The 23,576-nt window shown below is 35.4% G+C and overlaps 1 protein-coding gene across 9 annotated transcripts; it reads left to right on the forward strand.

Annotated features, from left to right (window-relative positions):
* The first annotated feature begins 14,316 nt into the window (after positions 1–14,316).
* On the forward strand, positions 14,317–21,066 carry LOC147386226 (GDP-mannose transporter GONST2-like). 9 transcript variants are annotated; one of them, XM_086424072.1, is made up of 13 exons: positions 14,317–14,483; positions 14,574–14,678; positions 14,772–14,860; positions 15,068–15,169; positions 16,586–16,786; positions 17,520–17,730; positions 18,781–18,920; positions 19,119–19,248; positions 19,947–20,045; positions 20,180–20,334; positions 20,458–20,574; positions 20,812–20,909; positions 21,004–21,066. In XM_086424072.1, the coding sequence occupies exons 5-13, from the start codon at positions 16,590–16,592 to the stop codon at positions 21,045–21,047; spliced, it is 1,191 nt and encodes a 396-aa protein (XP_086280198.1). In that variant the 5' UTR covers positions 14,317–14,483; positions 14,574–14,678; positions 14,772–14,860; positions 15,068–15,169; positions 16,586–16,589; the 3' UTR covers positions 21,048–21,066. The 9 variants fall into 9 exon arrangements, with proteins under 9 accessions (XP_086280198.1, XP_086280197.1, XP_086280202.1 ...); XM_086424071.1 differs by having other exon boundaries at positions 14,317–14,678; XM_086424076.1 differs by having other exon boundaries at positions 14,317–14,678; positions 15,124–15,169.
* Positions 21,067–23,576: the final 2,510 nt, after the last annotated feature.

A 23,576-nucleotide genomic window follows, 5' to 3' on the forward strand; every position in this document is an offset into this window, starting at 1 on the left:
CATTTTCATGCAGAAATTAGAACTTCTGCACAAAAAGATGCAAACAAATAACTATTACAATCAAATATTTCTTTGTTGTTATAGAACCATGAATCCTAAAAATTCCAGTAAAGAATCAATTTTCAAGAGGTGAAAATTAGTCCAATAGAACTGATCAAAACAATTACAACACAAAACCCTAACTAATTTTAGTATGATGAAAATTATAGATCTTCAAAGGAGCATTTCAAGAAAACATAAAATACTGATCAGTATTTGCTTGCCTATACATAAACTAAATTACTAATACCTTTGGTTGGATTGATTTCCAAACTAAATTACTATGTAAAGCACTCATTTTCCTAAGATCAAGGTGGATTGACCGGACTTACATCTTATTTTAAGTCACATAAAGGCAAGTTCTTGGGCATCTAAAAGCCAAGAGAGAGCTTAAAGATTCATCAATCTCAGTGTCCAACTTCATTTCATCCATGGATTGCATAGATTTGATGTCAACGTTATGAACAAATTAAATTCTACATTACCTTTGAACAAAGCATATAAAAAGCCACACTCACATGTAATCCTTCAGAAAAATCAAATTATAAAGTAACCCTTCCATAGCGATAAAAAAAACTTCCATAATGTATAGGACTACCAAAACACTCAGGTGTTTGCCACTATTAAAAATCTAAAAAAAAGAGTGCAAATTATTGCTCGACCAATGAACTCTAAAGCATAATTGAATATTACTTTAAATGCTATTTCAATTCATTTTGGTGGAGAAGGTCAAACCTCATTTGAGGCTAGTATTTTCCTTCTCTTTTATTAGAAAATGAGAGCTAAAATGCAGTACATGATAATAGATAATTAGACATATGTAATTATATTTACTTTAGATGAGGCCTCTAATCAACTCACTGTACTAGAGACTTGGAACACAAACTGACGACTATCACCTTCCCACAACTTAATAACGCTACTGTTAAATCCTGATATCAGTACCAACTCAATTCTTCTGTTCAGTGATGTACATATTCTTGTATTCGTTATAGATTTATAGTACCTCTTGTCTTTCTATTTTAGTTTTTTATTTCAAAAGCCTTTCTTTAGAATTTGACTGAGTTTTTTATCTGATTTGTTCAAAGTAGGCTCATATTCAAGAACTCGCGAGGAAGTGAAGCTTCATAAGAATCTATCTCATCCAAACATTGTCATGAGTATGGACTCTAGTTCTTTTGATGAAAATGATGATCTATTTTTCTGACTAATTGTGTTAGTTATTTATTTCCTTAGAGATAATTGGGAATTCGTCCTTGGAGGATCAAGGTTATTTCTTTTAAATTTCTAAACAGAATTTTTTAAAACACTAACAACCAGAAAAGAACTTATTTGTCCCATTAACACTTAACTAAGATAAGAACATGTTAATGAAAATCATCACAAACACACCACAAAAGTAAGAAATTATTCTCTAATGCATGAACTTTAATTATCCAAAAATCAAAGTTCCATAAACAATTGGATAAAAAAAACCCAAATTTGAAATATAAAATACAAAAAAAATTGAGAAAAAAAAAGGTTAATTTTCCATAAACAAAATAGAATGCAACAAAAAAATTTCATTACGAACCAAAATCTTATTGGATTTTGATTGGTAATTTCTTCAAGCATTTGGTTGATGAAGTATCTGAATTTTATGATTGAGAAAGAAAGACTCACAAAATCAAATAAAATTCCAAAATCATAAAGGGCATGAAACTAAACCTAAAAAAAAATATTAAAAACTTGAATAATGGGGATAAAATAATTAGCAATTGACACAAAAATAGAAAACAAAGCTGTAAAATTGAAACAATCCCAACAATGACTGATGCTTACTCGTTGGAATCGTACGAATCAATTTTTGTATTAAAAAAAAATACAGAGACGAAGAATGACCCGAGGAGTAGCGATTGATGATGGATATCAGACTGTACCCACTTAAATCAGATCACAAAAATAATAAAAAAGAAGAAAAAGAATTAGATTGATCTCGTTCGAGGGAGATCGAACCTCCTAGGCCACCAATTCGAGACGGTGAATCTCCAAAATCCAATGGGATCTTTATTATAATTTCTCTGCATATCCTTCATTAATCTAATAATGAATTTAAATACAAAGAATTACTACATTAACTACCCACTTATCCAAATTACCCACTCTCCTATTCATTCAAGTAACTACCCCCATAACTATAACTCTATTACTCCATAACTCCTACACAATTCGTAACTACCCTTACCCATTACCTAAGACTCCTTAACTAATTGAAACAATTAAAATAAAATACATCAAGATACATCAAATCTTGATACAAGATAATAAATTTTTAGGCACATAACATTCTCTACCCCTTGTAAAAAAACCTTGTCCTCAAGGTTTCAATCTAGAAAGTATTCCCTCCCCCTTCATCTTCAATTTCCTTTCCATAATCTCGCTCGTCAATTTCATCAATTTCTTTTGGCCAATTCCCCTTTAAAAGGAAAAGCTGCTGAACTTTACATTTATGACCTTGGGAGAATTTCTCATCGCAATTATAACATAACCCACGATCTCTATGCTCTTTCATCTCTACATGTGAGAGTCGTTTAAGAGCAACTGATAATGGTTTTCCTGAATGAACGATTGTGTTGGTGTCATTTGTAGGGTCGTTCATCCGCTTTCGAGCCAATATTTTTTCTTCTTGCATGCAAGCGAGGCCGATTGCATCAGTGAGTGTTGTTGGTTTCAACATCTGAACACTTAAACAAATTTCTTCCTTCAATCCTCCCACAAAACAACTCACCATAAAGGACTCATTAAGACCTTCAGTTCTGTTTGCTAACTCTTCAAACTGAGTTTGATATTGCTCCACCGAAGACGTTTGTTGCAGTTTAGACAACATAGCCGTTGGATCCTCGTATGGTGAAGATCCGAATCTAACTTGCAAAGCAGAAGCAAGTGATTCCCAATTTGAGATCGCTTCTAACCGTTCCATCCAACGAAACCACTGGAGTGCCTTCCCTTCCATGTGAAAGGAGGCTATAAGTAGCCTTTGTGTGAAGGGTGTCTGCTGGTGTAAGAAGAATTGCTCTGCCCTATAAAGACAACCATCTGGATCCACCCCAGTAAACCTTGGAAATTCCAGTCGTACTGTCCGAGTTTGAATTCCCTTGTCAATATCAAATTGATAAGGTTCATCAAGTCTGTTAATTGTCTTACTGGAACTCTCCCCTATCTCCTTGCCTTTTTCTTTAGAGAGGTGCTCAATTTTGGTGTCCAAACTTGAAACCTTCATCACTAGCTCATTAAGCATCTTCCCATGAATCTCTGTGATTTCCTTCAAGAAACCCATCATCTCATCGAGTTTGGCATTTCGTGTTCCTTCCGCCATTCCAGAATCTACTTCTCTGATACCAATGTTATGTACCCACTTAAATCAGATCACAAAAATAATAAAAAAGAAGAAAAAGAATGAGATTGATCTCGTTCGAGGGAGATCGAACCCCCTAGGCCACCAATTCGAGACGGTGAATCTCCAAAATCCAATGGGATCTTAATTATAATTTCTCTCCATATCCTTCATTAATCTAATAATGAATTTAAATACAAAGAATTACTACATTAACTACCCACTTATCCAAACTACCCACTCTCCTATTCATTCAAGTAACTACCCCCATAACTATAACTCCATTACTCCATAACTCCTACACAATTCGTAACTACCCTTACCCATTACCTAAGACTCCTTAACTAATTGAAACAATTAAAATAAAATACATCAAGATACATCAAATCTTGATACAAGATAATAAATTTCTAGGCACATAACACAGACCTTTCTGAGTACATTGTTTTTCTACAATCACTCGTATCTCTCGTCTTCATAGACGTGAGAATTGTTTTATATATAATCCAATAAGGTGAATGGGAGAAATATATGGACGGACGAGCAGTCTCTTCAAACATATTTGAGAACCATGGATTCATTGTGAATAGAGCATTAGAGTAGTTTTTTTGCGTATGAAATTATAAGATTTCTATTTCTAGTGAGAATGAGGGAAAACATAACATGCCCTGACCCCCTCTAACAGATTTCTAGTTCATCGCCATTGAAGAGAGGATGAAAGGATTCACCAATTTCCGTTGAAGGAGAAATTAAGAGATGGAGATGTGTTATGCTACACTTAGATGAATATGAGTTTAATGTAGAAAGGGTAGATGAGTTTAATGAATATGATGGCATGTTCTTACCTAGTGGGCTATCAGACCACAACCGTTGCATTGTGTCCACAGCCAAGTCTCCTACATGAGGAAAGAAACCTTTTAGATTATTCAACTATTGGGCTGCTGACAAAAACTTTATTGATGTAGTAAATAAGCATGGAAGACAAGGGTGGTGGGGTACCCCCCTTTTAGATTCACCCTCAACTTGAAGGTTGTTAAAGCCAAATTGTGAGCTTGGAACATGGATAAAAATTAGGCCAAGGACCAAAAACTCAAGGACACTAAAAGTAAGTCGACTCTTGTCTAGACTTTTGTGCATTCCCATCCCTTCCCCTCTGGTGTTGCCCAAGAAGAAAAGAGTAGAAATCCAGTAGAATTATAGAGTCTGAGCTATAGTAGAAATCCAGAGTCAGTTGGCTTAAGTTGGGCGACTGAAACAATGCATTCTTCCATTATTCCTTGAAAACTAGAAGAGCCCGTAACAGGATCTCCTATATTCTTGATAGGAATGGTAATCCTATCACCAATGAGACTGAGCTTGAAGAGGCAGCTGTTAGATACTTCAAGAATTTTATGGGCTCTCTCCCCCTCTTAAAGATCATTCTACTTAGGCATATCTCAATCTTTCGAGCCAACTTGATAGTTCGAACCAAAACTTTCTTATTGACGACGTCCGCGGCAGCGAAATTCATCATGCCTTATTTAGCATGGACCCATTCAAGGCTCTAGGAACTGATTCAATGCGTGCTTCTATCATAAAGTTTGGGACTTCGTTAAAACCAATTTGATTGAGGTTGTCAAGTATTTCTTCCGTAGTGGCAATTTGTTGAGGGAGACCAATGCCATTTCCATATCCTTAATTCCTAAGGTTGTTATGCCTACGAGTTTTTTCGATTTTAGACCTATATCTTATTGTAATGTCATTTACAAAATTATTTCGAAAATCCTTACCTACAGGATAAGCCAGGTCACTTATAAGTTAGTTGGGCTAAATCAATTAGCCTTCATCAAAGGTCAAAATATTGTGGACAACATCCTCCTTGCTCATGAGTCAGTTAGAAACTACCACAAGAAGAACACGAGCCCGAAAGTTGCTTTTAAAGTTGATCTCATGAAAGCTTACGACATTGTGGATTGGGGACCTGTCCATACTTACCTCTCGACTTTCAAGTTCCCCTAGAGATACATTGATTAGGTCCTCAAATGTGTGATTAGTGTTTCTTATACCATCTCTTTCAATGGCTCCTTTGTTGGGTGGTTCGAAGGAAAAATATGACTTAGGCAAAGGGACCCTCTATCGTCGTACCTCTTTGTACTCATCATAGAAGCTCTCAACCCCTTGTTTCTAGAGAAACTTCAGGCCGGGTTGTTAGATTACCATCCAAGATGTAATAAGCAAAACATTACTTATTTGTGTTTTGCGGATGATCTACTCATTTTCTCCAAAGCCAACCGTAGATGTGCTTAGGCCATGCATGTTCTAAAACTCATTAGGGATCTCACTGGTTTGGAAGTAAACCTTGACAAGAGCTCTATCTTCCTGGCTGACAAAGATTTAGGTTTGAAAGATGAGATTGCCACCATCTTAGGAGTTCGGAAAGGAACGCTTCCAATCAGATACTTGGGACTCCATTTTCTTTCCACTAGGTCCTCCTTTAAGCATTGCCAACCCCTTGTGGATCAAATGACCAAGAAGATCTCTTCTTAGAAGGGAAGATTTCTCTCCTACGATGGCAGATTAGAACTTATTAAATCGGTGCTTCTCAGTATCAAAGTATACCGCTGCAACTATTTTATCCGTCTTTCCAAGGCTGTAAAGGAGTTGGAAAGGATATGTGCATGGTTCCTTTGGTTGGGGCCTGACAACTAGAAATCCAATAGCACGATCAGTTGGAAAGAGAGTTTCAAACCTTATTTCGAGGGTGGGTTGGGCATTGTTAGTATCACAGAATGGAACTATATTGCCATCACAAGGTGTGCTTGGATGATAGCAGCCAACAAGGACTCCTTATGGCTCAAATGGATAAGAACTCACCCTCTGAAGGACAAAACTTTTGGACTTTAAAAATGCCAAGAGAGGCTTCTTGGAGTTGAAAGAAAATCCTCAAAGCTAGGGTGAAAGTTGCTCCTCTTATCTCCCACCTCAGAAGAAATGACCAATCTACTAAGCTTTTAGATGACCCTTGGCATCCTTTAGGCATACTGAAATTGAAGTACTTGGTTGATTTTGAAAACGACTCCAAAGTTGGTCCATATGCGAAGGTTTCTGAAATCATTAAAGATGGCAATTGGAAAGTTCCAGTCGGTAGAGAACCTTTATTCAAGGAGATCTCTTAATATCTCAATGACGTTCCCATCTACCATGGCATAGAAGACATAGTCGTTTTCAATGACACCTTCTCGATTAATTCAGTTGTTAGGATCTCATGACTCACTCTTACTCACCTATCTGGGTTCAGCTTGTATGGAACAAATCTAAAATTCCAAGACATAGTTTCATAGCATGGTTTGCGCTCAAAGGTAGGCTAAAAACCTTCAGAAAACTTAAAGATTGGGGGTTAAGAGTTGAGGTAACTTGTAGACTTTGCGGTACCTATGAGGAAGACATGAACCATTTATTCAACGGCTGCTCATTTTCTAGTCAACTATGAGCTAAAATCCTTAAGAGATGTATGCACAATCACACCTCATGCGATAAGGAAGAAGGGGTGATGTGGGCTGCATCTAACTTCAAGGGTGACTCAATCATTTAAGATATCAAAAAAGTCATTTTCTGCACTTTCATCTATCACATGTGGAGAGAGAGGTGCAACATGATATTTCAAAACAAGTTCAACAACCACACCACTATTATCTCTATTCAAGAAGAAATTCATTTAAAGTTTGAAGATTCCTTAAAAGAAATTGAGGAATCTGACTACAATTGATACTTCCTTCAAGCTTGGGAATTTAGTGCAACCTTCTCACAGCCTAGGAGAGTTTATTGCTCTTAGCCAAAGCTAAATGTTGACACTTGGGCTCTTAACATTGATGCATGGCTCCTTCTCGGACATTCGAGTTGGACTTGGAACAATCATTCAAGACCATAAAGGAGTAGTGATTGCTGCTATTGCAGGTCATACGAACTTCGTCTCAATCCTTTATCACGAGATACAAGCTATTCTTGAAGGGCTCAAGCAATGTATTGCAAAAGATTACCCTAACATTCAGGTTCAAGCAAATTCCTTAATGGCTGTCAATATCTTTAACGACTGATGGAGTACTCCATAGAGTGTTATCCACTTAGTTTTTTCTATTAAAAGGCTCCTTCTTAGTTTTCACTGTTACATTTTCAACCATGTTTTCAGGGAAGTTAACCGAGATGTAGATTATCTTGCATCCTCCAAAGACTCTATGGAATGTTCTGAACTAGATGGTGGCCCTTTCCCTTGTAACCTCGGTTCCATCATTGATCAAGATTGCTGAGGTTTTCTTTACCTAAGGTTGTAGCTGGTCCGGGTCTGCCTTAACCCTGTTGACCTTCAAAAAAAAAAAAAGATGAATATGAACTATAAAGAGGTTTCTTTGAGAATGTTGCAATGATTGAATATGGAGAGTCTATTTTGTTAAGAAAGTCACAATAATTATTTATTTGCAACCAAATTTGAAGCGGCATGCATATCTGCTTTAAAGTTGAAATCTATTTTCTTTACTAATATAATTGTTTAAAAGAAAAATGTAAGAAAATTAATTTGCTTTTAAGGAGGTAGAGGATAAAGCCTAATAACTTTTAATAAACATAAGATAAAATTAACAACAAAGTTATCTGATTCATATTATGATATGGTGGGTGGTTCATTTTCACCCTTCACAATTCCACTGAATCACATTAAAAATCTGCAATCTAGTTGTGATAATTTTTTATAATTTGATAAAATGAAGAATTAAAAAAAAAAAATTATGTACCTTTGCCTTTATTGTTTTTTTTTAATATCTTGATGACATCACTCCATGCTATGCAGGAATTATTCCTTTCAACATGTCATTAGTACCTTAGGTCATCTCTTTCCGATTTGAGCCTAGTCAAAGCTGCCCATTGCATGAGTTGGCACAAGTTGACAACTAATGGAAAAGGCCCTTTTATGTAGGGATCAGAATGGTGTCCCGTACCTAACCAAGGTCAGGTAGCACCTCATTTTATGGCACATGGCTTTATTTTATTTTTTATTTTTTTTATATATATGAACTCACATGTAGATATGTGTTCCATCCCTTGAAGAATCTACACACAATAGACTAGCTTGATTCGTAATGGATTGTCTTAAGAATGATTTTTAATGGTTGGATTTAAATTTTTTTTCACGAGAGTGTAGATCTAGTGGATACAAGTTATCAAATGGGGGTGCACCTGACGTTGGTTAGGTACGAGACACCGTTCTAGATCCCTACTCTTTTATGTAAGGATGTATGGCACATATTGCTTTAGAATTACAATTTTGGAACCTAAACTAAAGCAAACTCATCATCTCTAAGACATAGCTTCTAAGTTAATCAGGTAATTGCAAAAGATGAATTGCCCCAAAAACTACTAAAGTGATCCTGGAACACACACACACACACACAAATAAAAATAAATAAATAAGGGGCTTTATTCTCACGAGATACCCCAAAAGTATAGATAACAAAATCAAACTGATCTCGGATAAAAAAATAATTAGAACTGACTTATCATCAAAGGAGTTCATTTTCTTGACGTTGGTCTAGATTTCATACTAGTTCTATTCTTATAAGTTCCCAATTGGTTTAATATATCAAAAATTCTTTGCAAATTTTCATCTTATTTACCTGATTTGGATCCGTAGAACATTCCAACATATTTTCTGATGATTTCTTAGACAATTTTTCCAGCTCAATTGGAGAAGGAAGGCTTCTTTTTATTCTAATTAGTTTTGGTATTCTCAAAAATTAAACTCTGATCTTATTAGAGGAATCAAAGGATAGTATAGGAAGTGCATTAACCCACGTCCCCAACCACTAGGATATGAGGTTCTCTGCTTGAGAAAATATATGGGCCTGATCCATCAATAAGGAATTATATGGCCACATTTTTTACAATGTGACTAAAGTGGCACTTCTTGGGCCCTTTGAACCCCATGAGCTTTTGGGCCATTTGTGGTTTCTAATCACTGGATTCGGGCTTTCAAGTCACTTTCTACTTTATAAAAAGTGTTTTCTCCTAAGATGGGAGGGTTTATAAAAAGTGTTTTCTCCTAAGATGGGATGGTTCCCCATCACAAGTACCAAAGACTCACCATTGGGATAAATCCCACATCAAAAGTAGGCTTTTCACTCGAGGTCTAAATCCGAAGATTTGCACCCGACATCAAAAGTGGGCATTTTACGTGCACCTATGTGAAATCCGAAGATTGGCACCCCACATCAAAAGTGAGCCTTTCACGCACACCTATGTGAGGTTTAAATCCGAAGATTTGCACCCCCCCACGTACACATACACTAAGTTTTTTTGGATTAATGGGTCCAAATCCCTTTTAGAACTCATAGGCCCTCATGTGTGCATGGGCTTGACCTATATATTTCTCACACTTACTACACTATGTGAGAGCTTCTATATAAATTTACACTCTTTAGATGTTTCTATTTGATGTAGGAGTAAAATTTTGTATAACAACTTTGGAAAACAAACTACTTAACTCTTACTTTTACTTTTTTACTTTAACTTTTAATTTTGCTTTTACTTTTACTTTTACTTTTTCTTTTCTTCTACTACCATTCAAACATTAAGATAAATCCCACATTAATCCAACAAAATCAACGCGTGTTTTTAATTATCAAAATATCATCTTCTTCTTTTTCACTCATATCTTCTTCTTCCCTACCACCACCACTATTATCATTATAGCCACCATCACACTAACCTTGCCGTTATCACCATTGTTGTCGTCGTGACTGTTATCACCATCTTCGGACACCTTCTCTCTTTTCGTCGTCTTCTTCTTCTCCTTCTCTTTTCCCTTCCCTCACTTCCATCGTCACCACCACCATGTTCTCCCCTCGTCTTCCTCATCATTTTCTTTCCTCACTTACCTCCGTCATCATCACCACCACGTCCTTCCCCTTGTCATTTCCCACGCCCTTTTCTACTCTGCCCCAAGCCTTTCCCTATCTTCTTATCTTCTTTCTCCTCCTCATCATCTTCTTCTTCTTCTTCCTTTGTTTTAGATCATTTTCTCATGATTTATCCAAGTAAAATCAAACAATGGAATTTGATTTTCCAATCCTACTTATTTTCTACCATTATTTTTTCATGGATTTCAAATTCCATGGAAAGGCACTTTCCATGCAATCAAACATACTTTTAGTTCATTCGAATCCACTAATGGAAACCCTTTCATCCTCATCCTTTATCTTAAATGTTGGAGTCAAACCCTTTTGCATTAAATATTTCTTTTTACTCAAATGTTTTTTTTTTTTTTTTAAAGTTGAATGTTGACAGTTAGAGAAACATTAAATAAAAAATATGGTTTCAATCGTTCAAACTCCAAAGCCTTAGGCATTTATTGCTTTGGAAATTGGATATCTCTTAAGAATTGAAGTAGTCTCCCTGCATTTTATTGGACAAAACTTTGAAGTGGGCAAATCGTTTCAAAATTTTGAAAAACCCCTCCATTGAATTACACATTAGGGCTGAACCCACTGGGTTGAACTTGACCTTGGGTCATGTTTGGGCATAACTAGATTGGGTTCGGAAAAAAAAATATCTGACTGAAATCAAGTTGGGTGCATGCATATGTATCGGCCAACCCGATTTACCCGAACCCGAACTTAATATGATTATAATTTAAAAATATTTATCTTGATATCTTTTACAGTCATAATTCATATTATAATATGTATGTTTTTCTTTATCTATCTATCAAAACTAATGTGTGATTATTTTCATTAGATAAATGATCAATCTTTGTTATTAATGCTTTGTGTAGACACGTGATTTCGCCATTACGATGATCACATTTACGATGGTTTGGAGTCGTCACCATTCATTTTTGTAAGTGGGTGTGAATGGTCACCTGATGTGTATTTTTTAGAAAATGTGACATTTTTGGCGTTTAGTGACTCTCAATGGATAGGAACTAATCGAATCTTGAGATTCGGGGTAAGCGGCTCGGTTGGAGAAAAGGGAAGGTGTTAGGCACCCTTTTCTCCCCACTAAATAGTGGTAACCTCAACTCAACTCGGTCATTTTAATCAAAAATACAATAATAAAAACAAAAGTGCCACGTGTTGATAATGTGTACCCTAAGTAGGGATTTATTTTTGGCTCGATCATAGGATCATCTCATTGAAAGAGATGATCCTAATGGATCATTTGCCTTGAGATCCACTCATCTTAAATCCATTTAAAATAAATGAAGAGGAGAGGGATAATAGAAGAGGGAGGAGGAGAAGGTAGAGAGAGAGAGAGAGGGGGGGGGATTGCCTTGAACCCACCTTGAAGCTTCAAAATTTTCTTTTCTTTTCTTTCCTTCCTTCTCCTTTTTTGAGTCTTATTGAGTTCTTAGTAGAATATGAAAGTATGAGAATGGGAAGAGGTGATTAGAGAGAGTAGGGATTTCTTTTTTTTAGTGAGACTTGTGGAGGATTAGTGAGAGAGAGTTGGTAAACTAGGTGAGAATTGGTGATGGTTGTTAGTAGTGAGAGTTGGGGGGAGAATTTTTGTAATGAAAAGTTGGGGGATAATTTTTGTAGTGAAAGTTGGGGGTATTTATAGATGTTGAGGAGTTATTTTAGAGATATAATGGGGTGAAGTGAAGAAAAATGATATAATGGTTATGAGTTTGAGAGAGAAGTGGGTGTAATTTAGAAGAGATTGGAGGGTATTTAGGGAAGGGGGGTTAAATGGGTGAGTTTTGACCCAAATGATTTAGATCTTACCCAATCCATTTGGGTGGAGTGTTTGGTGAGGTGAGTTTAAGATGGTGGTTGTGATTAAATGGTATTTGATTTAAGAGAATGGAGGATTTAAAGAGGTGGTTGATGATATTTTGGGAGGGTGAGGGAGATGATGCCATGTGTCAAAGTGGGTGGGAATGAAGGGTTGAGATAGGTTGATGGGAAAGGTTGAGTGTTTGACTTGAGAGGATGGTATAGGTTTAGGTTGTAGATGTGGGTTTGTAAGGAATGATGAGGATATATTAGGGGAGGTATAGGTTAGGGGTGTGGGTAGATGTGTTTGATTCGAGAGAAAAGGTGATGGGTTGATGTGTGGGTAGATAATGTTTAAAGAAAATTAATGGGGGTGGGTAGTTGGATGAGGGAGGTGAGATGGGGTGATGACATGTGTCACCTTTTGATGATAAAAATAGTGATTGGTTGATGTGGGTAGTGGTTTATGGGTTAGGGTTGTGGGTTGGATAATGAATTGGATATGGTTAATGATTTGTGGGCTTTGTAGTGTTGGGCTTGGGCTTTAGAAATGGTTTTGAGTTTTAGGGATTGATTGAGGGTTATTTTGAAATGAATTTTGAGGGTGTAGTTGGTTTTAGATTTTAGGTGGTGTGAGATTACGTTTAGGTTAGGATTAAGATGAAGAAGATAGATTTTGAAGAATTGAGGATTTATGGGCCTTAGGTGGGCTTAGGTTTTTTTCGAATTCAGAGATGGAGCGGTGAAGGGATAGGTGTGGTAGGCGTTCCAAGTCTCGTTTTTTAATTTTATTTATTTTTTTGTGATTTTTTAAATCATTGGTTTGATCAAAAAATGCCACGTGTTGGCAAATCGGGCTTTTTAAGGCCCGTCGATAAATTTTATTGAGAATTCATTATTTTTTATTTCAGGAATGGTGCGGTAAATATTAGGAAAGCGTAGGGTAGGCCGAGTCCTTTTGGTGGGCCTCCTAGACCATTGAGAGGTCTTAGGGGCCTTGGTTCGATCAAAATGTCACTTTTCAATCATTTGGGCCCTTGAGGCCTGTTGGCCTATTTATTTGAAAAATCTGTATTTTTGGGCCCTTTCGAGTATGTGCCCGTTCAAATTGGGGTGTCTACACTTTGTTTTAATTGTAATTCTATATTATCATACAATGATCGTATTACAACTTTAAATCTTTTTCTTTCCTTGAAAATTTTGATTATTAATAAAAATGACTATTTTAGTTAGTCTTATTATTTTTCTTTTCTCTTTAAATTTGCTTATAATTTTATGTATATAAACTTTTGAAATATATTTTTAAGAAAAATAATTGTAAATTTTAAGTTCTTTTACATGTCACTTTTCTTTACATAAACCCTCACCAATACTAAATTGACTAATATTAATGAGGAATGTATTAACCCAACCAACCTGACTTGGTAAGGTTAGGGTTGAGCATTTCATGCCTGAGGTCGGGTTGGGCTAGGGCACGGGTTGGTATTGGTTAAGTTAAGGTTGGGCGTTGGTTGATCTCCAACCCGCCCAAGTTGTAGCCCTATTACGCATTGCATTTTCAAAGAGATATTCCAAATTTTGGCAAAAATGTATAGAAAAGACCGAAGTGAGGGATACATGGAGTATATTAAATATTTACCAAAACATAAAAAGGTACTTCTAAATCACTAAAACGTTATTCGAAACAAAATTACCTAAAGACCCTCATACAAAACAGAGAAAGACTAATAAAGTTAGGTTTGTTTGTTATGACTTTTTAAGGTTTCAATAAAAAAAACACGTTTGTTGGTAACGACTTTTATTTTAACAATTTTTGTGGGAAGTCCAAAACTACATTTTTGAGAAATCTTGCTAGGATTGCTTTTGCTCGAGAGCCACTATGATAAGCCAACACCAAAAAATGTAAGGGGTGAAATCATCTTTTCACCTCTCATTCTTCTTAACTTGTTGATTAAACAACATAATCAAATAAGCCTTTCTCTATTACTCCTACTATTTTTTAGTTAGTTTGTGTAACAAACAAGAAGCTTTCTAGACTTCGATTTTTTACTTCTCCGAGGCACAAGAAGCAGAAGTTGGAATCTGTTACAAACAGACCTTAAGCTTTTGCCGCTTATACAGCGACTTTCAAAGTAACGAGCAAGCAAGCAATCCAGGAAAAAAAAAAAAACCTCTCACAGAGAGTCTGTTATTTGTTTAGTAAGTTTTAATGTTGAAAAGAAGAATAATGAGTTCAAAGCAATTGACTTCTCGGATCTCAAGAACATCTCTGTTTCTTTTGTTGAAATTAAACTGTGATTTGGCGGTGGATCTCGCACTCCTGTCCTGGAGTACGTATCATCTCCATTTAATAAATCTAGGGTTTCAAATTTTGCTCTTACTTGTAACAGATTATGCTCCTCGTTCTGCGCGTTCTCCAGATCCACGCTTTTCGGTTTCTCTTTCCTTTGCGTACTTCCAAAAAAGCTTCCAATCCGCTCTTCTATCACGTATTTGGCATGACTTGAGATTTCTCTCTTTCTGGTGTATGTGTGTGTTTGATCTTTAGAAATAATCCTAATTTTATAACTGAAAAGCAAATTAATTTGAATCATTTGATTCTTTTATTTCTTGATCAGGCGATGATCGTGTTGTTTAATTCCATCTGTAATCTCTGTTAATTGTTGAGAGTGAGAAAAAACGTTCAGAGATCGTTACGATTTCAGAGGTTAGAGGTTTTTTTAACCAACTGATCTTTGTTTTTCACTAAAATTTCGATACTTTGTGTCTTTTTCTCTGTTTTCTGTTTGAAAACATTGTATACGAACCTTTCAATTATGACTTAGAGAAATTGGTGAATGCATTTGATTTCATTTTTTGAGTGATGGATTGAAGTCTTTGTGTTAATTATTTTCTGTTTCTTGCGAGAGGTCAGGGAGTTTAAATTCTTAAGATCAACTAAAGCTTTTTGAACTTCTTTTGAAACTTTAGAGCTTCACTTGAATGCTGGTTTCAGTGGCGCTGGCTGTTTATTAAGGTGAGATTTCCATTTAATCAAATTTTTTTTTTTTTTAAATATAATTTTTCTTACTGATTCTAATTATCTGTAGTTGCTCCTTTTAAGTTTGAATGTTGAGAAACGGTGTAGAATGGGTTTCCCTTTAAATTTTTTTATTTATTTATAAGATTTTTAACTACTGATGGTTGTAAAATTAGAATTAGAAGTATATAAAACTAGATATATGCACAAATAATATATGGTTCTTCAAATTAAGGAGTTTCTTGTTGCTTTAATGCTTGTTTGACACATCAATGCTTGAGGAGCTATTTCTGTTGTGGACTCTCGCAGGTCTTAGTGCTTTTATTCTGAAAATAGCATGCTTTTTACCATCAGATTTTGCTTGTCTCATTTTGACATTCTTTCTTTCTTTTTTAATCAAATCCAAACAACAATGCGGGTTTCTGATCAGTTGACTTTAATTGTTTTGGTCAGTTTCTTTTGGACATTCTCATAAATTGCTATTGGAAACATTGGTGTGTGACAACTACAAATTTGTTAACAATGGATTGCAAGTTTGAATTAGGGTATATGCTTTGGTCATCAATTTCCATATATTGTCTTTCTTTTGAAGTTTTTGCGTGGCTCCTTTTTTTTCAACGAGGAAACATCAACAGCAGGGTGCTTGATGAACTAACTTATTTTGTATCCGTACAGTTATATAATTTTTTAATACCCATTCTTGTAAGTGCTCAAAAATACCTTAATATTTTTTGAAAATTTAAAAAACAAAAACCAAGTAATGAATAAAGACTCTTAACTGTTGAGTGTATATTTTCCTCCTCTCTTGGGGGTGTCATACCCCAGTTAAACCCCGTGACCCTCTTATATTCATAGTTCTCCTCTTCTACAACAGATCGGTCTTTTGGAGTAGTTGGTTGGTTAACATGGTCTCTGAGCGCTAGGTTTGTATAGGTCACGTGTTCGATTCTTTCCACCTTATTGGGTAAGGGTGAGGGTGAGTGTTGAGTGTATATATATAATTTTTGATTGAGTGTGCTATGCGTCATGCCATGGAAAATCAGTCCATAATTTTACACCAGACCTCCTTTGTTATCTGGAGGATCTTATGTTGTATTTTCCATAGCTCAGAAATCCATACTTTGATGTTGGATCTGATTTACAATATTAGTATTCTGAAGTATCTATCATAGCAGTTTGTTTTGAGAGCTACTACTGGCAACCAAACTTTTACTTATTACATCCCAATTAAAAATAAAGAAAATAATTGAATGGTTGAGAATAAGTAAAAGTTGGGGTGTCAATAGAAGCTTTCTCATTTTTTTTTTCATGTTTTGGTTTAGGATTGTATATGAGCCTAATTGTAATTGTAAACAACTACTGAAATTGTTTGAACAAGTGTTATAATTATTATGTTTTCTATTGTGGGTGCAGTGTCATGTCTTCTGATTTCAAATTGGATTCGGTTATTGACCTTGATGGTAATGACCCAGAATTTGGCTCTCCAAATGGATCAGCTACTTTAGGCAGAAGAGATAGTCTAGTGTACAAGATTGTTGGTGGCCTTTTCAAGCAACCAGACCAGTCATTCATCAAAATTGCAACAAATGTTGTACGAAGAGCGACAAGTAACAGGTGAATCTTCCTCTCCGAGGCACTTTTTCTTTGTATGCCTCTCTAACATCTGTTTTCTTGAAAGTAATGTAGACATGCTTTTTTCCCATGTTTTCTTGTTGGGTGATTCTGCCATTTGGTATTACAATTTCAGTCATATTAGATACTTCTGTTGATATATCATCAATCGCTGTGACATAAAACTATTCCCACCAGTTGGAAACTCTAAAATAGAAAGCTGAAAAAAAAAAAAAAATTTATTTTATGAAAACTTATTGAGTAAACAATTTCAAATAGATCCTACACCACCAATAAAACTCTAGGATGGTCATGGTCTTCTCAACCACCACTTTTGTATGTTTTCTATTTTTTTTATTATTGAATCTTGCCATTGAAAAAAAAAAAAAACTCTGGTTGCTGAAAGTTTGTGACCGAGCAATGGGACCCACATTGGAATGTATAAAATTTAAAAGAAATCTATCTTCATGGCCTCAACTATGAGCTTATTAGACTGTGTATGCCATGGACCTTGGGCCTAGATAAATCAATATTGCATATGGATCTTGCATTCATGTGCATTAAAGTCCCCAAGTTTTTGGCCTAAAGAAGGCATGTTGTGCCTAGACGTATGGTCCCACCTAGGTCCAGATGTCATCCTAAATCTTCTATTTGCATCTCTTGTGTCACAACCTAATGAAATTTGTTAGAGGAATCATATACATGTCATTAATTGTTTAGGTGACTTCTTATGCAGGTTTTCTAGAGGAATTCAAACAGCATTCGGTGACGACGTCAATCACCATATTGATGGAGATGAAAAGCGAGAACGTGTGTTGGAACAAAAATCAGGACCCTTTTTGTCTGGATTGGCTTATTGCATTTCCTCATGCAGCATGATTTTGCTGAACAAAATTGTTCTCTCAAGCTACGGATTCAATGCAGGATTATCGTTAATTTTTTACCAGGTGCTCTACATATTTCATCTATGACATCAATCTTTTTTTTTTTCTCTTTAGTGGTAAAGTTCCTGCCACATCACGGTTGTCGTGCAGAATGTTAACTAATTTGAACTGCGGTATCGAGCTTTGTCTATGACAGAGCTTGTTCCTTGGGTTAAAGAAATGCAAAGGGGCCTCAATTACAAAATTATACAAGTCCTCTTCTTTCGAGCTTGTATGTTATGTGTGATGTCTTCCAATTTTGCAGATAAAAATGAAAAGCCGTATTTAGGTTACATTGTCTGAATGATTATTTAAAATAACAGCCATTATAACTGTAACATACAATACACATTGTGTTATGTAAATGATGCCCAGCTGTCAGAAAACCATTTTATTGTTTATAACTGCAGTTATATTGCATTATGAAATGTTTAATTTTGGTTTAAATTTTTTTTCCCTTTTTAAATATCTTATACTGTCTATGTGGTCCCCCTTAATGGAACAGCTACCTGCTCGATACACATGCTCATTGTACGAGGCCTGTCTAACTGCTCTAGTTTACCTCCATGGTAGAAAGGGGCCACTGGGCTTTGCTACCTGGGCTAGTGAGCTCTCTGTGACGGCTCTTGGAGAGGGTGCCGAGCATGTATTGGCTAAACAAAAAAAATTTGTCAAGTCCAGCCAATGGAATTTATCCTATGTTCTTGAGCTATTTGTTACCTTTGATGTCTCCTGTAGAATAGCTCCTCGAGGGCAGAGCGAAGCTCGGGGGATACAGTTCGAATAGGAATATAAATTTTAATTAACGTTGTTATTTTGATATTTTCAAAAGAAAATTACTACTCTAACAATGTTTTTAAATTTAAATTCAAAGCTTTTATTCCAAAATTAAATTTTTTTTTTTGGGATATTTAACTTCGATCATATAACATGACCTGTGGGTCCCACCTTTTTATTTTTATTTTTGTTCTTTTCTTATTTCTAAGCTACAGCAATTCAAAAAATTATCCATTGCTATGACAGCTATTTTTTTTATTTTTAATTTATTTTTATTTACTTTCTTTATTGCTGCAGAATTTTATCAGTGTTACAGTTGTTATTGCATTGAAGTTGTTTGGATTAGTATCTACTGAAAAGCTAACTTGGAAGCTGATCAGAGTTTGGATTCCGGTCAACATAATATTTATTGGGATGCTTGTGACGGGCATGTATAGGTATGATGTTGAAAACTTGGTGGTGGAAAATTTTTGCTAGTCAATACATTTTGGGCTATTTTTGAATTAAATGATTCTAAATCTGACAAAATAAAATATACAGTTATTTTTTGAAGATTTTAGATATAATAAGGTTATTGAATGATATTCAATCCATTTTATTCATGTTCACTCAAAATTTTTGGTGAATCTTTTCAGTTTGAAGTACATAAACATTGCAATGGTGACAATCTTGAAGAACTTGACAAATATTTTAACCGCAATTGGAGAATTATATATTTTTAAGAAGCATCAAAATCAGAAAGTTTGGACTGCCATGTTTCTGATGGTAAGCCATTTCCTTCACCTTCTGATTTTTTTTATGTGAACTTAATTACTAATTAGTCTTCAATTTTATTAGTACAGATCTAATTGTTCTTGATGATTATGTGTTAATTGGGAAAAGGACATACTCATTTTCTTTAGATGTAGAGATGAAGATGAATATGCCAGATGTTTTACTTTATGTAATATTGTTTCCCTATGATAAACAGAGATGTATCTCACATGCTAACCCCAAGCCGCTACTTTTGCAAAAGTAGCAAATCTTGTTTGCAGAAAGCTCAGATTTATTTATTTCTTATTCATATCAGGTGAAGCATAGAAAAAGCTGTGAAAAGAAGGAAATGAAACATGTATAATGAAAGCTGAAAACTTAAATATTTGATTATTAGATTATACTTTCTGAAACATTTTTTTTATTTGGCTAAAAAAAAAAAAAATGGTGTATTTTAAGGCTTAAAGTAGGTTAAAGAAAACAAGAACTAATTGCTGACCTTGCTTGGTTGGTCATCTCGCCTGAACTTTCTTTCCCTAACAATACATTTGCTTATAAAAAAAAAAGAACTAATTGCCAGGTCCTTCATTCTTGACCTTTTTTTTAAAACCATATTTCTAGTCTTTCTAATGAAATTTGTTCCAAGATATTATTCATCCTATTAACTCTTGGATATAAAGATTCTGTTATTCACGTCTTCGCCTTCGCAGATAATATCTGCTGTGTCTGGAGGAATCACAGACCTCTCTTATGATGCAGTGGGATATGCATGGCAAATTATGAATTGCGTTCTCACGGCAAGTTACTCGGTATGTATCGTTTACATATTGCCTGATTGTTCAATTGTTGTCTTGAACATGAGATGGCAATTATGTATTTTCATTTCTCTTTTTTATCCCCTTTCACTTGCCAGTTGGTGTTTAACATTTGTTTTCTTTGACAGCTGACAATGCGGCGGGTCATGGATATTGCAAAGCAATCGACAGGATCCGGGTCTCTGAATGAAATTTCAATGGTGTTGCTGAACAATGCACTATCATTGCCTTTTGCTGTCTTCTTGATCCTTCTATTTGGTGAATGGGAATATGTATATAATGCGTAAGCCACTCCCTCTTTTCTAGGGTTGTGAAATCGTAATCTTTGAATCTTCAATCTTATGTCTTGTCTGTGTTGTGGTATTGGGATTGGAGTTTTTCATGTATTTTAGGTCTTCCATTGCAGGGAAGTAATTAGGAATCCGATGTTTTGGGTTGTGGCAACAGGCAGTGGGTTACTTGGACTTGCTATTAGCTTCACCTCTATCTGGTTCTTAAATCAAACTAGCCCCACCACTTATAGGTAAATGCCTCAATTTATATGCAGTAGATTGACCGTTCTCTTTAAATCATTTTATTTTATATGTAAAAGTGGAAATATATTAGAAAAAACTAGATTTTGGTTGACTTTCAAGTCATGCTTTTGGTCTACCCACTCTCATGATTGTTGTATCTTGTCTCATAGAACGTGTCGCAAGTATGTCTTATGTTTTAAGTGTTACGTGTTTGCCCCTGATGTTTTGGCTCTTCGTTTTAACAGTCTGGTGGGGTCCTTAAATAAGATCCCTATCTCCATTGCTGGTCTACTGCTTTTTAATGTTCAACTCAGCCTAGCAAACCTCTTCAGCATACTCTTTGGTAAGCAATGTGACTACAAATTAATACCTTTTTATTATTAAAAAAAAAAATAATTCTGAACTGATGCCATTGGGTTTGTTTGGATGTTAATCAGGTCTATTTGCTGGAGTATTCTTTGCCAGGGCAAAAATGTCCTGATCCTGAAGTTGGCTTATCGGGGAAAAAGAAAAAAAAAAGAAAAGAAAGGATGTAAGTATGAAATGACATTGGATATCGTAATCAAAGCCATAGCCCTCCATAGCCCTCAAATGACAGGGTTTGCTGACTTATAAATTGTTATTTGGATCATAGTTATGTAGCAGAAAGAAGAGAAATGCTTATTTTTCTTACCAAATTTTCTTGTCCATTTTAATCTTTTTGTTTTTATATATGTATAATGTGATGTTATATATATTCTTCAAAATTTTATTTACAGAGAGTTTGTGGGGAATGAATGAAATTAAAAAAAGGGATTCTTGTAAGTTGTAAAAAGTTTCTTTTAAGAAACTTCATACAGATTATGTATCATTGTATTGATCACTATCATTATGTTTTATTTCGTTCTTTTGTATATATTATGCTATTCTGTCATCACTGATGAGCTTTCACTAGTATTTGCTTTTAATAAACCCTGAAATTGGATCGAATTTCCTTTTGATTAATAGATGGTTTCCTGACTACCTGAAAACCTACTTCGTAGAATCGACCGATGGTGGAAGTTTGATTGATGATCTGATATTGGGAGCCTATTCATATCTTCATCATTTGGATCCTCATTACAAATCCACTAACTAGTGTTTCGACAAGGCCCATAATGTACCAGGTCAATAAGGCCCGTTCAGCTTGGTTTTGTGAGTTTGGCTCGTTGGGCTTACTGGACTAATATCTTAGATGTTATGACATTAAAAGAGTGCTACTATTGCCACACCAACTTTTAGTGATGCCACATCAATTCTTTATAAATCACAAAAGAATTGCACAGTTGGTGTGGCTTTAGTAAAACTTGGTGTGGCAATAGCAACTCTCCATTAAAAAATGTATATTTGTAGAGTAATGCTGGGATGACATTTGGAATTACTGAGATTCTCAAATTTCTGACGTGGAGGTGTGCACGTAACCGTGGAGGAAAAACTATCTATGGCTATCACATCAACTCAGTGAAAATCACAGTGACAAACAAAGTTCACCACTAGGATTTTCCATATTTGTAGGTAGGCTAGTCTGTAAAATAAGTCCAAATACATGTGGGCCCAGTTTGGGTCTTATTGGCCTGAACTGGCCCGATAATTAGATGGATTAGGATTGATTGTTAGGCTTAATTAAGACCTGCCTAGCCTATTTACAGCCCTAAACCCAGTACATAAAATTAGACTTGGCGACGTTTCTTCAATTATGTCATGCCACCTATGAAGGCTAGTAGTAGGCCTTCTCCATAAGATAAGTTATTAGCTTCATGATCTTAACAGTTTGATCTATCATGATTATTGAGGATATTTTTTGCTGACTTAATATTGGGAAGATGAACAAATGCATAAGTAATTATTAGAGATGCAGGATAAGTGGCGGAAGAGTTCATGGAAGGCCTAAATGCACTAGTAGAAATCATGAATCCCAATTGTGTAAATACGTAAAAATCTAATCATCAAAACTTACATACGTCCCAATCAGGGGCGGAGCCAGGATTTTCTTGTAGTGAGGGCAAACTATAGTTAGCTGTATAGTTGAAGAACTTGAAGATGAATGATTTTAAAGAGAAATTCAGAGATTTTTTATTAGAAGTTGAAGAAAAAAAATATTTATGTCATCTTCAATTAGTATATGAGAAGGCCCGCAGTCAAGAGGCAATGTCATCAACAAAAAATTGAATGGGGGGTTGGTTTTGGAATTGGAGGGAGGTGAGTGTGTGGGGGCGAATAGAGAGAGAGGTGAGGGAGTGGGGACAAATGGGGCATGTAATTAGTTGAAAATATAGGGGTGTCTCAAAGTTCTGTGGAGGGGGCAATTGCCCCTACCAACTCCTTACTAGCTCCACATCTGATCCCAATAATACCAATCTTGAATATAAATCATTACTGTTGACTGAGAAAAGAAATACATGATACCAACCATGAATGCCCAACAATTGAGGTTTATTTATGTATCCCAATATTTCATACCCATTATACTTATAAGGTATACCCATTACTACAACCCTTTTTTGATCTCTAATCAAAATGTAATAGCCATGAATTCATATTTCAGGTGCATCTCCAACGCGACACCTTGTACCCATAAATGAGCTTTTTGGGTATAGTGGGTTGCAATTATGGGTATCCATATGATATGCACTCCAACCGTGCTATCCATATATTGTTTAATAATTTTTTAATTCAATTCAGATTTAAAATTTTCTAAAATTTTGACTGCTTTTCCATTTAATTGTCTGAATTTTTCCTCTCCAAAAAAATGGATAATCAAGTGGGAGTTCTTTTTTTATTTATTTATATATACATCGAAAATGTCAAGACCCAAAATATGGTGAAGGATAGGTCTTGGCTTGGAGACACTATTTTTCACTCCACTACTCAAAACAACAGTTGGGAGGAAAGATGGGCATTGCGTTGGAGTTGCTGTTAGATGAGATCGATTCAAATTCAATGGTGGGTCCCTTGCTGTAGACCTCAGTTGCGCGTGCTAACAATAGTTTCG

This window comes from Akebia trifoliata, chromosome 14, assembly GCF_017979445.1.
Source record: "Akebia trifoliata isolate Shusen 1 chromosome 14, ASM1797944v1, whole genome shotgun sequence".
Classification (NCBI taxonomy): Eukaryota; Viridiplantae; Streptophyta; class Magnoliopsida; order Ranunculales; family Lardizabalaceae; genus Akebia; species Akebia trifoliata.